General features: G+C 38.3%; 1 protein-coding gene across 1 annotated transcript; it reads left to right on the top strand.

Moving 5' to 3' along the window:
- Positions 1-6,085: 6,085 nt before the first annotated feature.
- Positions 6,086-14,273, top strand: LOC134285320 (uncharacterized). The gene has a single exon (XM_062845893.1). The coding sequence runs from the start codon at positions 11,813-11,815 to the stop codon at positions 12,851-12,853; it is 1,041 nt and encodes a 346-aa protein (XP_062701877.1). The 5' UTR covers positions 6,086-11,812; the 3' UTR covers positions 12,854-14,273.
- The last annotated feature ends 1,442 nt before the right edge of the window (positions 14,274-15,715 follow it).

The raw sequence follows: 15,715 nt of genomic DNA, 5'->3' as shown, positions 1-15,715 counted from the left end.
ACTTTTCAAGATTGATTGCCAGTCTACCACATTTAATTTATGCTTTATGTTGTCATAGTTTGCTTTATGGTATTCGAATACTTCCTCATATTCATAGTCATTAGATCTCGGAATGTTGTGGACGAATAGAGAATATTCTATGGCAGTATGAAATGCTTCATTTTTCCATAGAGGAAAAACACATGCATTAACGCAGAAATCCTCGTTAACATTGGTCAATAATAAATCCAGGTAACAATTTTGTTGATTTTTTACATTATTTATTTGATTTAATCCCATAATGGCAATTTTGTCGAACACAAATTGTAATGTTTCGTTGTCCCCAACAACTGGTAACAAAATACCTTCGTTGTCTATGTCTGGTATAAAATCAGCATTGCGTTGATTAAAATCACCGTATATGCAGTGGTGGAAAGCATCATGCGCTTGACGTGGTTTTTGGTTCGCATCAAACACAATCTTTGCTCACGCGCTCGCGAACCTAAAAAGAGAGAACGGTTCACGATTTCCCGGATCGACGAACCAACACAAAACAAATGTCGAACGAGCAGAATCGCAGTTGGTTCGCCAGAAGGATCACAATGTAGAACACTTGGTTCGTTGCCATTTTTTGTACACTTAATGGTAATTAGTTGGGTGTTTTTTGATTATACTGGTCAGATACCATTCCAATAAATGATATCGATGAAAAAGTTTACCAACATTTGATTTCATTACAGAAATATCGGCCGCGAACCTCTAAAATAAAAATAGCATCGCGCTTGCAAAAGATGCGATGCACTCGTTGGCGTTCGTGTCGTACGATCGTGAGCCATAGACGTACGAACACCATCGCACAGCAAAGGTTTGCGATGAGATGGCATCTTTTTGTAGCGCGTAAGCACACGTTCGCGATCCATTTCCACCACTGCGTATATGTGGAGTTTTATTTCTGGGGGTAGCTGTGATAAAATTTCGTCAGCGTTAGCGAAAAAGACTTCATATGCCGTTTTATTTGCAAAATCTGGAGGAAAATAAACTGATGCAAATACATGTGTTTCACCCGCAATACAAGTTTTAACCCAAACATGTTCAAACTCCTTAACTTTCGATGAGTTTATCAATTCCGAGTTGAATTTAGAGGACACCGCAATAACAACTCCACCTCCTGACTTTCTTTGTGACAATTGTAAATTGCGGTCGTCTCGAAAAACATTAAAATCACTTCCAAAAACTTCTTCACTTTTTATGCCTTCATCCCAACTTGTTTCAGTACCGAGAACAACTGAAAAAGATGAACTTAATAAATTTTTATGAATCTGCTTTATTTTCAACGAGCTTCTCATACGATTAAAATTTTGACAGTATATTAGAATTTCATTGGTATGAGATTGAGAAGAAGTTTTTGAAAGATTGTCATTATTGATTGCGTTAATACCTGAAGATATCTGACAACATTCTGTCAACAGGAACACGATGAGCAATGATTACTGAAAGAATTCCGCATCGCCGGGCCTAATGTCCTATTACAGCTGGTAGAAGAACTCGTTTGCGGGAGTTGGCAGTCTGCACGAATCGGATTTAAGATCTCACCTCTATGGAACTTTACGCCTCGGTGCGCCGAAGGTGGCTTTGAGAATGCTACTTTCGCTGCTGCTAGCAGGTCCTTATCCAGTGGAAGAGTTTGCGCATCATGATGGCGGGAATGGTTTTTTGTGCTCCTGTTAATATTGTGGCGGGACGGGCGAAGTCTAGTGGTGTCATCGTCAATATTGCTTCGATGTCTGTCGTCATGATTATAGTTATGAAAATAGCTTGGCGGTGATTCATTGTTGTTTGTTGCCATTTTCCTTTGGCGATTTTTTAACATTTTTCTTCTATTCTTTGCTTTATCGGCAGCTTTTTGCTGTAGTTTACGACGTTGCTTCCGTTCATCATAGTCAGTCCAGTCATTTCTCCAGATTGTTTTAGATCCTAAGGTTCGCCATCCTGATTGGGCTTTGGGTGAGCTCTTTACAAAAGTTGGATCGCGATTCAGCTCATTAGCCAAACTGTCTGGTATTGACCATAATGAAGCACCAGTGCAGCAGAAAAGCCGACGTCAATTCGTTCCATTCCATGTTCAGTTCTAAGTTTTTAATAAACATTGTTTATTAAACAATTAATATTGTATGACGCGTTTACTTAAATTTCCGTACATTAGTTATTTATGATATGATATCCCACTCGTAACACATAGTGTATTACGCGTAATCCGTTACAAACATATGTCAATTAATAGACAATTGTCTATAATTGTCAACTTAAGTTTTGTGTATGAATTGACTACAATGATGGTGTAATATATGATCATGGTGTGAAATAGAATCAAGGTGTCACACACAATATGAATTCCCAATATGGGGTTTCAACATGCTGTGGCCATTTTTATTAAAAAGCTTTTATAAATTGACCAGTTGATTATCCGATCCGAGGACTGAAACGTCGGCGAAGATAAGAAACAATCAACGCTAAAACCAAAGACTGCCTAAGCCGAAATCCGAAATTGAGGGTTTGACTCTTTGGATGCACTGAATGTTGAATTTTTCGGCTAAACAGTCAACAAACTCTTTCAACAAATCATTTGGTTAGTTCAACAGACACAGAACGAACAAATATTTTTCCTTTAAAGATGACAAGAAACATTGCCGAAACGTAAACAAACGCATACCAGGAACCTAAGTATTATCAAACGTGCATGAACCTAAACTCTTTATTTGGCATTTCACACCGTCTTCTGCCAGACGCTGAACAGACTGAATACCGCCATATAACCACTATATAACAGACAAGACACAGAAGCTAGTTAGGAATTTTTCGTTTCACGAAAAGTTTCTTCAGAGTCTTACTACATATACACCTAAACGTTTACCACCACTAATCGCGTGACCACGAAGTCCACAAAATAGAAAAAAAAATGAACTAATTAACCACGGCAGACCCCCTTGGGCTGATCATATATGATTTATTTCAATTTTTACCGATAGAATATTTTGAACAAAGGCTTTTCTGAAAGGTTAGACCATAAGCTGAAACCCTATGGAAAAAGATTTTAGGTTCATGCAAGTTCGATAATATGTAGGTTCCTGGTATGCGTGAGGGGACGTGATTCTTGTTTGAGAAATCCACTTAGGAACAATCCACTGCCTTAACATAGCAAAAGCCGCAGAAGTAAATTTCGATGGCTTAGGTGGTCCACTACTAGTATACCCAAACCCTGTTACATTTAAGCTAGGAACAACGCGTCTCGTTGACTGTTCACATTTTTTTCACGCTAAAACCGCTCAGCACCTAAAATGTGTAAAACCTACTTAGTGATGTCGCAAATTAATCGATTATCCCAACTAATCGAATTTGGTTCGATTATTTTATCGATTAGTATAAAAAACTCATGGCATTTAGACTATCCACTAACTCCATTTATCCAAGATCGATGGGCTAGATCGTTTCGTAACTTTTTTCAATGTAAATAATTCATAATTAATCAAATGCAAGGTCATTTTCAAAGTTGGCAAAAATATTGCAATTCATTAAAGACTATTAGATAATTCTACGATAATCGCTCTCCAGCCCATAATCTTACCCAAAGATTTATTATTGAATTTTAAATACGCTACACCCCTATTATTTCAAATATTTCTCCTCAGAAATTCACTAGAGACATCTTCCGGAATTCAGACATCTCCCAGAAATATTCTTCTGTAACAGCGCCCGTTCGCTCGTTGCAACGCTTTTTGGTTGCAAGTCCGCTAATTGCAAAATTTGACAAGTGTTTGCATTTAAAAAGCAATAAAGTGTCAAATTTGTGCTGTCAGTCATGCTGGCCGTGCATTTCGATGCACTTTGAGCATGAGCATGAGCATGATTGACCGCCCGCGGTTGCTCCTCTGCTATTGCAAGGACAACTGCATTTACACAAAGAACCAACAGATGATGCTTGGGATTAGCTTTCTCTTCATTGTGTAAATGCTGCAATCCCAATACATTTCAATAAGCAATACCAGCGCCAGCCGCGTCCGAATGCAGGTCAATTGGCTTCTTTAGTGGTGTTGAGATAATTCCATATTCTGAATCTGCATGCCAAACTGAGCCGAAATCCAAATTTTCATCAATTTTGGTGCCCGGGAACCTATTTAAAAATCAATTTGAAATTTGTATGGGAGCGATTTGTCGAATCACCCCTCGTCGAATTTTGTACTGAGCGGAGCTGTCAAGCAGTTGCCCAGCTGTCAAAAGGTGATTTCAAAAAATCTCTTTGAAATTGATTTTAGATACCAAAATAAAGTTCTAAAAATCTGAAAAAAATCATAGCGGCTCAGAAAAAGGTGCTCTTTTGTTTAGAAATAAAAAATCATTGAATTTTTCTTAATTTAAAAACCCAATTGAGGATAGGGAAGGAAGTGATGACGTGATTCTCGCTTAGGCCAATTCTCTGCGTTACTACGAGAAATCACTAGGAGTTTGGACAACAGGGGAAATGGAGATGTGTTGAGGATTTTGTCGTGATAAACGAATGTAATGTTTTGATTCACGATTAATAATGCGCTCGCGAAGAAATACCCTTCTAAACCTTGGACGACGAACGCGATCTATTGTGCCTCCAAACTCACCCTACATAAGTTATTCATTCGCAACTAACGAGAACACAATGCTAAACACCGACGCATCAGTAGTTTGCGTTTCCGCGCGAGATAATGCTGAACGCGATCGATTCACAAGTATTAACAAAATGACACATGATAAATAAATCAGAAAGATCTTACCGCATGGTTCGCCGTTTATCTTTTACCAACCCTCTCTTTTTCCAGAAATTCATGCAACCTTTATTTGAGTCAAAACATTTATTCATTTGGGCTAAAATATTACAAATGTCGACACCGAAGATGACGAACCATTCAAATTTTGGTGTACATGCAAAAAATGAAAGAAAAATATTTATTACTAACTAAATGTGCATTTGGAACTAGCGCCAACACATGACGTGACGAACTTTTCAATATTTGTTAGAAAAATACAGAAAAACCAGAGCAGAAATTTATACATCCTTTAGCATTAATTATTGTGATAAAATGGAACGAGCTCACCAATAAACATCCTTCGAAGTGTCCAGTGCGTATGTGCTGCAGCAGCTTCCACTAACTGGCCTCGAAATCACATTGAACCGCTACAACAACACACGGGTACGACGATGTGCACATTCAAATTGTCGACGACGACGCGGCCGATCCGAATGAAAAAAGCGGCATTTTCACTTTGCCTCCAAAAACACACTCAACCGCCCCGTACGAAGATGAGCACACACGCAGGACGACGACGCCGGCCTTCTACGGGTGTTTTTTTTTTTGCTGGCCACACTACGGTTAAACTTAAATAAGTCAAATATTGATTCTTGTAATGATTAAATCTCCTAGTCTCAGGCGGATTGATTTCGACGTTCTTGTGGTTTCTGATGATCTTCAGATACAAAGCAGTGTTTGGGTATATGGTTTTATTCCAAGAAAATTGTTTTTAGGTATATTTTAGGTGACAATAGTAAATATTATGAACATTTTTTGTGTTTTTTCTTTTTCAAGCAAATTGTTCAACACAATTCGATTTTGAAGACATTGCCCAATCACAGATTTTTACTTAGATTTTCTGGATTTTCCTATAGATGAAAAAGATTTTTTGACCAAAATCACAGATGAAAACCGAAAAAATGTGGCAACACTGAGTCAAACTGCGGTGCTATTCAGATGGGGTGGGGTTATGCTGACGAAGTCAGATATTATTTTATTGATAAGTAATTCAATAAATAATGCCATAATTAATTACAACATTAATGTATGCTAACTTGCTAAATAAGCTGTGATTAATCATTTTTCCGGCATCACGAGCCATCGGGTACACAGTCTGTTCGGTGCTATTTAAGGTATGAATGGGAGATATTCAGGTGGATTATTACGGGAAGTTGGGGTTTTTAAATAAATGTTTGAGAACTTAAGAAGATATTGGAGGCATTCTGAGGGAAAGTTCTTCACAATAAGTGTTCGGTAATTTTAAGTGATATTGGGGGCATTCTTAGGGAAGTTGGGTCCTCCCAATAAGTGTTCGGTAATTTTAGATGATATTGGGGGACATTCTGAGGGAAGTCGGTTCCTCCCAATAAGTGTTCGGGAATTTTAGGTGATATTGAGGGGCAATCTGAGGGAGTTGGGTCCTCTAAATAAGTGTTCGGTAATTTTAGATGATATTGGGGGGAATTATTAAGGAAGTTGGGTCCTTCCAATAATTATTGGGGGGCATTTTGAGGGAAGTCGGTTCCTTCCACTAAGTGTTCGGTAATTTTAGGTGATATTGGGGGACATTCTGAGGGAAGTCGGTTCCACCCAATAAGTGTTCGGGAATTTTAGGTGATATTGAGGGGGCATTCTGAGGAAAGTCGGTTCCTCCCAATAAGTGTTCGGTAATTTTAGATGATATTGGGGGACATTCTGAGGGAAGTCGGTTCCTCCCAATAAGTGTTCGGTAATTAAAGGTGATACTGAGGGGCATTTTGAGGGAAGTCGGTTCCTCCCAATAAGTGTGCATAGACCTAAATATTCCCACGCACTCCGATATTACCACAAAAACAAATGGTTCAATTTGAAAAATGCATTCCAGCACAAGAAAAAGTATTTATACATTGGACGAGCAATAATCAATTTATGTTAAATATACCCACTGTAAGGACTGTTCAATTTATAAAACGGACAACTTGCTTGTGCGATATCTTTTTTTTATTTTTCAATAAAATCATTATCAGTTTTTTGCATAACTTTCTATAGCTACTCTCAAATGTAGGAAAAATATAACATTAAGCAAAATGTTCTTTATTGTGTAACTGAAGCGATTTTCGTAAAACATCAATAAAAACCCATTTCTCAAAATTCGACATAACTTTCCACATACTTAACATGCACATTTTCATGAAGTTTTTAATGTATTGGAATCTTATACTATTCTACTAAAGGTAAAGTTCAATAGTTGGTCAGTAATAATGCACCAAGCATTCTCCAGCTTGATATAGCGAGTTGCCTTGTTTTCATAGAAATTATTAAAAAATGTTCATTTAGGTCCTGTGTTGCAATAGCATCACGGATTCGGCTAAAAATTTGTCCAGAGTAGTAGAATATTGCTCTCTGAATGATACAGAAGAGAAATTTACTTTTCATTGCATTTTTCATTAAAAATTTATTTCTTAAAGATGGTCATATTGAAAAATTCCATACTTTTTGCTCCATTAATGCAGATTTTCCACTCTAGCGAATCTTGTTATTATTTATTTTCAACAAAGTTGGTCCTATGTTATTGTACACCTTATTTAATAATAATCGGGTGCAAAGTTTTTATTTCCAACATCATTGTTATGCAAAATTTGCATTAGATTGCACGGTTATTTGAAAGAACCTTCAGAGAACGAAACTGTTTTGATTACTGTGTCTGTAATGGCGCACTGTAATTAAACCAGCAATGCTATTAAGACGCAGTTTTCTGCATTTAAAACCGCATTATTCCCACTTTTGACTGGATGCATAAAAAAATGATTATTTAATAATGGCATGCCCTTTTTGCTTTACAATTGAATTTTATTCAAAAAATCGAATCTCACTTGAGACTTTAATATCTCAACATTTAATTCTCCAATTGAGTTTAATTCTGCCATAATGTTTATTACTCATGCTGCTGCTTTTTTGGAATTAAAGACGATATACCATATGTGAACAGTAATTTTATATATATTTTCAATTTTCAGCAATCGAAAAATTCACCTCATTTAACACTTGACCGATTTTCTATAAAATAAAACTATTTTTATTTTTTTCAGAAATGATTACCATAATGGAAGATGACGTACTGAACAACGAAACAAAAGGGTGGTTAAATTTGAACTACGCGTCTTCTTTTTATAGCCTTGTAAAGTTGTCCGTTTTATAAATTGAACAGTCCTTAGACAAAAATCAATTACATGATAGACACAGGCTCACAACTAAACATATTAAGATGGGATGCAGCCCCTAGAATCGGAGCAACAGACATAGATTATTCTGAATCTGAAAAGTCATTGATTTCGGGATTCAATGAAAGTCAAACAAGAACGCTCGGATCTACTGAAGTTAGTTTAATAATTAAGAAGTCTAAGTATAAGATAAAATTTTATTTAGTTCACCACTTAAATGTACATGGTATCATAGGAGCAGAATTTTTGAAACAGCATACATTATTAGCGTGGTTCAAAAAATCGTTTTTGCTCCACACCGCTTATTCGATTCCTAACCAGATTGTATGCCTTCTCACAAAATTTGAGCTCATTTGGTTGAAAACTGAGACTGCACAAGCCCGTCAAAGTTTGTATGGGAATTACTATGGGAAAACGATGTTTTTCATTCAATCGACCGTAGCATTTCCACAAGTGCCCTATTGGGTTAGTCGACCCTTGGTAATACTAGGCTACTCCATCAGCTACAACATTGCCGAAGACCGCACTCAAATCGGACGCCTCATTAATTAGTTATCGATTTTTATCCAACTGGGCAAACTTTAGCTATGATCCTCCAGCTTCCCAGCAGGCAACATTGCTGCATATGGCGCCAAAGATAGCACACTGAAATCATGGCTACTATGTTCCACTGCAGAATGCAGTGATGCCCACCGAATAGTTTAACCATCATGAGTAAAGATTTAGATTCTGGATAAAAATTGGTAACTAATTGATGAGGCGTCCGATTTGAATGCGGTCTTCGGCAAAGTTGTAGCTGATAAAGTAGCCTAGGATTACCAAGGGTCGACTAACCCACTAGGGCACTTGGGGGAATGCTACGGTTGATTGAATGAAAAACATCGTTTTCCCATAGTAATTCCCATACAAACTTTGACGGGCTTGTGCAGTCCCAATTTTCAACCAAATGAGCTCAAATTTTGTGAGAAGGCATATAATCTGGTTAGGAATTGAATAAGCGGTGTGGAGCAAAAACGATTTTTTGAACCACGCTAATACATTATATACAGGGTGTTGGGTTCCTTACCCAGAATATTTCAGGGGGTGATTAAGGATGATATTTGATGAAAAAAATTGTTCTACGCATATGGTCAAATCTCAACCATTACGGAGTTATATAACTTTTCACGATTTTGACAATGCTTTTAATAAAACGACAATAACATGAAAACGGTTTAACTTATTCAAGATCTCTCAGCACCATTCGAAAGATTATGAAATTTTCTATTGAACGTCATCTTCGAACATGCAAGTTTTTGTTACTTACTCACTTTTTAAGAGCAAATAAGTGAAAAGTAAGTGAATTTTTAACTGTTTTTGTCGATTTACTCTAAAAAATGCGTAATTAACTTATTTTTTCGTTAGACAAAGTTGAGCGCCTTGAAATGCTCTACAATTCGTTTTTTGACACCAAACTCCTAGCTCTTGTCATTTCCCTGCAATTTTAATTTGAATGCACAGTTTTGCATCATAAATTTGCTTCAGCAAGTGCATCAGAATTTAGCTCTCTTGACCCCACTGTGACAGCGAAACTAGCGTCATGTTTACTTCGCGCACACGGCTACTTGATTCCCCGCGCCGAACAACAACAGCATGGCGCGCTGGCGCATGAGTGAAAAGAACGACGCCGCTGTGTGTTCGGCAAGATGTTCAGTTGAATTAGTTGAATGATTTTTGTAGTCCCGATGATTCTGGAAAGCTCATGATAATTTCGGACGAGTGTTGGATTTTGGTAGACAGTAACTGAGAGACTTGGTTAGGCTGTGTTATTATTCCAGCATTCTCTTGGAGGATGAGGAACATCAGAATAAAACTGTTGTTGTCAATACCTGGAGGTTCGCGATGATGTTAATAGTGAGCTGGTGATCCCGGAAGGAACCTTGTTAGCTATAAAGTAACTTTATTCCAGCTTTGAGCGCATAGTACAGCACAATCTTCGTCGGTCTTGGACGCTGTTGCTCCTGTTTCCCCGAACAAATTCTCAGGTCTTTTTCAACCACGTGTAGCCAGCACGTTCGCAGACCTCTATGTGGTCACCGACCATTACCTTTCATGCTGAATATTGTTTTCGTTATTATTCTTTCTTTTGACATTCTCACTACATGCCCAGCCCACTGAAGTCTGCCGTAATTTATTCGTTTCACAATACTCTTTTTTGCTGAAGTAGGTTGATCTTGATCGAAGTTGCTGCTTCCTGCTCTTACTCATTCGTCAAACAAATAGGTAAGAGCAGGATGTAGCATCTTTGATCATGTTCAATCTATCTCATTAAACTTTCTTCGAATTTCGACTGTTGGTGATTATGTTGGAAGGGGAATGGCGTTCAGTCTTTGGAGGAATAACTCAAAAACGGATTTTTAAGCTTTCATCCGACGTTTCGGTCGCTATATTGCGCCTTCTTCTGGGAATTAACTATGCTCCGTTTTGTCGTAAAAGTAAAGAGTAAAAGTGGCGCCAAAACGGGCAACTGCATCGCTGTTCTGCGACCCGGATAGTTTTTTCGGATATTTTTCGGATATTTTATCCCATCCATCCGCCGGCGGCGGCAGACGATACGTTACGTCTGGGACAAATGTGGCCTATGTAGTATTACAAATCAAATCCTCATGGTTCAAATCAATCTTCAAATTTCCAGTACTTGCCAGCACTGTACTCGTCATTCACATTTGTTAAAGTCTGTTTGTCATAAATTACATCACAGCCAAATTGCTTCCTAGAAGATCTCCGGAAACCTTCCATAAAATATGCATAATAAATAGCGACCCTCAGTCAGCTGTTTAACGTTTACCAAACTGTGCAGTTAAAACATTCTCACTTCCTTTATTTTGAGACCTTCGTAATTTCACTTTCAGTCAACCGTCCAAAGAGTTCGCATGTTCTCTCGTGAACTAAAACTATCCGAAGTTCCGATGCCTGATACCAAATGGCGACCGTGACAGTGAGTGATAACGAACAGTAGAAGAAACAACAGTGATAACGAACAGTTGAACAGTGAAAGCAACGAAGCAACGGCAGTGATAACAAACTTTAGAAGCCTCACAGTGTTGGTGAAGTGCCAGAAAATCAGCGCCAGAATAATGGGTTGGTTCACATCGGATAATTTTGTGACCAACAATGTCGCGATCCCGACAACGGAATTAAGAATAGCCGTCGGTGCGGTAGTTACGGTAGTGGTAATTGTAGTAATTTACCTACTACTCAGAGTGTACAATAAGTACCAGAAAAAAGGGATGCAAAACTCGATACGTCGAGAAATACAATTGAACAATGTAAGAACGGACAATACAGGTGCAAACAATTAAAGTGTCTTACTGTGGAACGACCAAATCAAAAACAATTATGTGCAAGCAACGGTGCGGAAAAGGAAATAATCAATACCAATAATCAGAAGAAGACAGTGCGCAGTGCTTATTTACAAGGCTTCGACCTTGATGGCCAATTTGTGCTAACGGACACGAAACGAAACGTGAGCTGAACTGAAGAAAAGTGCAAAAATCGTAAAACGTCGAAACTTTATGTGAAGAACATCAATTCGAAGAATGTGAAGACATCAATACGGTGCGGAGAGTGATAAGTAGACCAAAACCTACAGACGCCATGGTAAGCAGAGATATACAGCTGTGATCCAGGAAATCGTGAAACCAAGGAGGAGCCAAACATCACAGATAAGTAAAAAGCAAATGTAGAATCACAACCTTTATAAACAATTATAATAATTTTCTTATATGATTATATACAAAAAAAAAATTCAATAATTCCACTACATAACAATGAGTAATGCCGTACGAAACTTACATTCTTAATTTGGATAAACTATTAAGAATCGAACAAAACATAAGAAAATCAATTAACAAAAATACCAAACCTGATACGTTACAAAGTAATTTAGTGACAGCTCGTTTTTTATTCCAAGAACTAGAAAAAGAGCTTATAGAAAGGCAAGACGAATTTGCCGATACACAACTTTTTACGTATATTAAGAAGGCTAGAAACGCAATAGGTTATATTGAACAGACTTGCAAAAGCAAGATAGTAAAGATACCCATTCCTCACAATCAAAATCACACAAATATGGCTTTCGATGCGAGATTAGCCGCCTCGATACTATTACCATTCGATGGGGACAGTGAAAAACTGTCCAGTTTCAAAGACAGTGTAAAATTTCTAAAAACAGCAACAGAAGCGGCAAATCACCCAACACTCAAACTTTTCATAATAACCAGAATCTCAGGCAAGGCACGCGATGCATTGCCTTCCGACATCGACGATAAGTCGATCGACGAAATCATTGAACAAGTAAGCAAAAGTTGCGAAAGCAAGATAACCTCAGAGCAGGTACTTGCCAAACTAAAGACTATAAAAAAGGGGACAGCAAAACAACAATACTGCGAAGAAGTTGAATCGCCTTGCAGTCAGTTGTCCAGAGCATACATTAAAGAAGGCATCCCACAAGGGATAGCCAAGAAAATAGCTACGAAAGCAGGCGTGGAAACGCTGATTAAAACCGTTTCCGCAGAAAATGCGAAAATCGTACTACAAGCGGGTTCGTTCCCAACAATCGAACAAGCTATCCAAAAACTTAATGAGCTACCTGACAATACCGAAAGCAATGATGTCACCCGTGTTTTCAATGTAAACACAAATCAAAAGCGATTCCAAAATTTTAACCAGAGTCAGCAAAGAAACTGGAGAAGAGGTGCAAATAATAATAATAACACTTTTACACGCCGTGGCCCCCATTCGTATAATCAACGTTTCAATTATGCACCACGCTTCGACAATCGACCGCATAACGGTGCAACAAACTGCCCATTGTAAAAAGGCAGTTTGTTACAAGTTGGCATATTTGATTAAAAGCAGTAGTTGAGTGTTTTTGAGTGTCCAAATTTACTTTGGACCAATCAATTAGAATTGAATCGATTTGGCCTAGATCCACTCGCCACTGCGAGCATAACAAGCCACATATAGCCCTGACTTTGAATATTTTTCAAGTTCAAGGGGAGAAAACTTTGCATACACCATATGCGACAATATTTATAAACACTCTTCCTCTAGAACAACCACCGATAGTATGGCGTTTAGCTGAGAGTTGTTTATGTTTGGAGAAATATCGATCGGACGCGCGATCAAAACGCAATGCGTGTTGCAAGCGACAGTCCGTCTTGGGTTTTCTTTTTGTTCTTCCATTTAGAACAGATTACCCCTTATGGAACATGGCATATGTTTCGATAGATGGAGATAGGAATCCATTCAATGATTCATACAAGGCATAGATTCAGCCACTTATTCAAGGCGAGAGCCTGGGGTAAGGAACAATCGATCCAACTGTGATTATGAGTATTCGTACTACAGGGGTTCTCGAACGAATTTGAGTACGAGACATTTTCTTCATACATTTGAGTACGAATCAATCAATTGGGAAAACTTCATTTTTATCACGAATTAGATCTTATCCCCACCACTTTATATTGATAGTGTGTAAAAATTTTATTTATGGGAAAGGGGTGCAAATTTGGAATATCATACCCCCTCACCATATTTCGAATAAATATTTCCGAAGGTGAACCGATCTCTCCCCACCACTCTTTAGGGATATTTTGTAGGATCCGTATTATCCCGATCAAGAATAATCGTGGATCCGATCTCTCTCTTTCATTCGTCACGGATAAAAAATCCGAAGTTGAACCGATCTCTCCCCACCACCCTTTAGGGATATTTTGTAGGATCCGTAGTATCCCGATCCAGACCGATCGTGGATCCGATCTCTCCCTTCCATTCATCACGGATAAATATTCCGAAGTTGAACGAATATGGATCCGATCTCTCTCTTTCATTCGTCACGGATAAAAAGTCCGAAGTTGAACCGAACTCTCCCCACCACTCTTTAGGGATATTCTGTGGGACCAGTATCCCGATCGAGACCGATCGTGGATCCGATCTCTCCCTTCCATTTATCACGGATAAATATTCCGAAATTGAACGAATATGGATCCGATCTCTCTCTTTCATTCGTCACGGATAAAAAGTCCGAAGTTGAACCGAACTCTCCCCACCACTCTTTAGGGATATTCTGTGGGACCCGTATCCCGATCGAGACCGATCGTGGATCCGATCTCTCCCTTCCATTTATCACGGATAAATATTCCGAAGTTGAACGAATATGAACCCGATCTCTCCCTTCCATTCATCACGGATAAATATTCCGAAGTTGAACGAATATGAACCCGATCTCTCCCTTCCATTCATCATCCCTATGGAATACTGGTGAAGGAATCTCATGAATGTATTCCTGATAAGATCCCTGGAGGAAGAATTTTCGTAGGAATCCCTGGGGGAATTCCCGGAGGAATCCCTGGATAAATTTCTGGAGGAAATTCTGAAGGAATTCCTTAAGCAATCCAAGAATTCCTGGAGAAATTTTTTAGAGAAATTCCTAAAGAAATCATCAGAGGAATTTCTGAGCGAACTCCTGAAATAATCCCTGGAAGAGTTCCTAGAGATATTTTTAAAGGAATTACTTTAAAAATGCCTGCGTCAATTACTGACTAAATCTCTGGAGCAATCCCTGGAGGAATACCTGGAGGCATCATTGGAGAAATTGATGTAGGAATTGCTGAGAAAAATACTGTTGAATTTCTGGGGCAATCCTTGCAGAAGTCCTTAGAAAAATTTCTGAAGAATTCATACAGGTATTCCTGGTTAAATCACTTACGAAGTTTCTGGAGGAATCCTTGAAGGAATTTCTGGAGGAGTTCCTGGAAGAATTTCTGGCGAATCCCTAGAGGCATTCCTGCAGGAACTTTAAGGGGAATTTTGGAGAAATCCCTAGAAGAATTTCTGCACGAAATTTTGCTGGAACTACTGGAGGAATCCGTGAAAGAATCCATGTAGTAATCCCTAAAGAAATTGCTGGAGGAATCCTCTGCGGAATTCCTAGAGAATTTCCTGAAGGAATATATAACGGAATTCTGGAGGAATTCCTGGAGGAAGTTTTGCAGGAATTCCTGGACTAAGCCCTGGAGAAAAAGAATCTCTAGAGGCATTCCGGGGGAAGCTTTCAGTGGAATTCTGGAGGAATCCCTAGACGTATTTCTGAAGAAAATTTTGCAGGAATTCCTGGAGAAAATTCTTCAGGAATTCCTGTAGTGATCCCTAGAGAAATTGCTGGTCCTTTGGAGTCCTTTGAGAAATTCTTGGAGAAATCCCTAGAGGAATCTCTGGAGAAGTTTCTGGATGAATCTCTGGAGGAAATCTGGAACAATCTCCGAAGTTATTTTAGAGGAATCTCTGAAGGAATTCCTGGAGCAATCTGAAAGAATTTCCGGAGAAACTCCTGTGGGAATTCCTCCAAAGAAGCTAATAAAATTATCCCTAATTGAATTATTGTAGATACTTTCGGAGAAACTTCTGCAAAATTTATCAAATGATTTCAGGATAAAATGTCTAAAAACAAATCCGAAGGATGTTCTGCAAGAAATTCCTAATTCTTTCTACAAGAATTCACAGATGAACATCCAAATGATTTTCCTGAAAAATGTTCTTAGAAAAGAAATCCTGACGAAACTTCAAATGAACTCACGGAATAATTCTTTGTGGAACCTCTTAAAACCCCTTACAAAAATTCCTAAGTAATTTTTGAATGAACTCTCGAAGAAACTGCTGGAGAAATCGTTGAAGGAA

This window comes from Aedes albopictus, chromosome 1, assembly GCF_035046485.1.
Source record: "Aedes albopictus strain Foshan chromosome 1, AalbF5, whole genome shotgun sequence".
Taxonomy (NCBI): Eukaryota; Metazoa; Arthropoda; class Insecta; order Diptera; family Culicidae; genus Aedes; species Aedes albopictus.
This window is presented reverse-complemented; position numbering and strand designations above follow the sequence as displayed.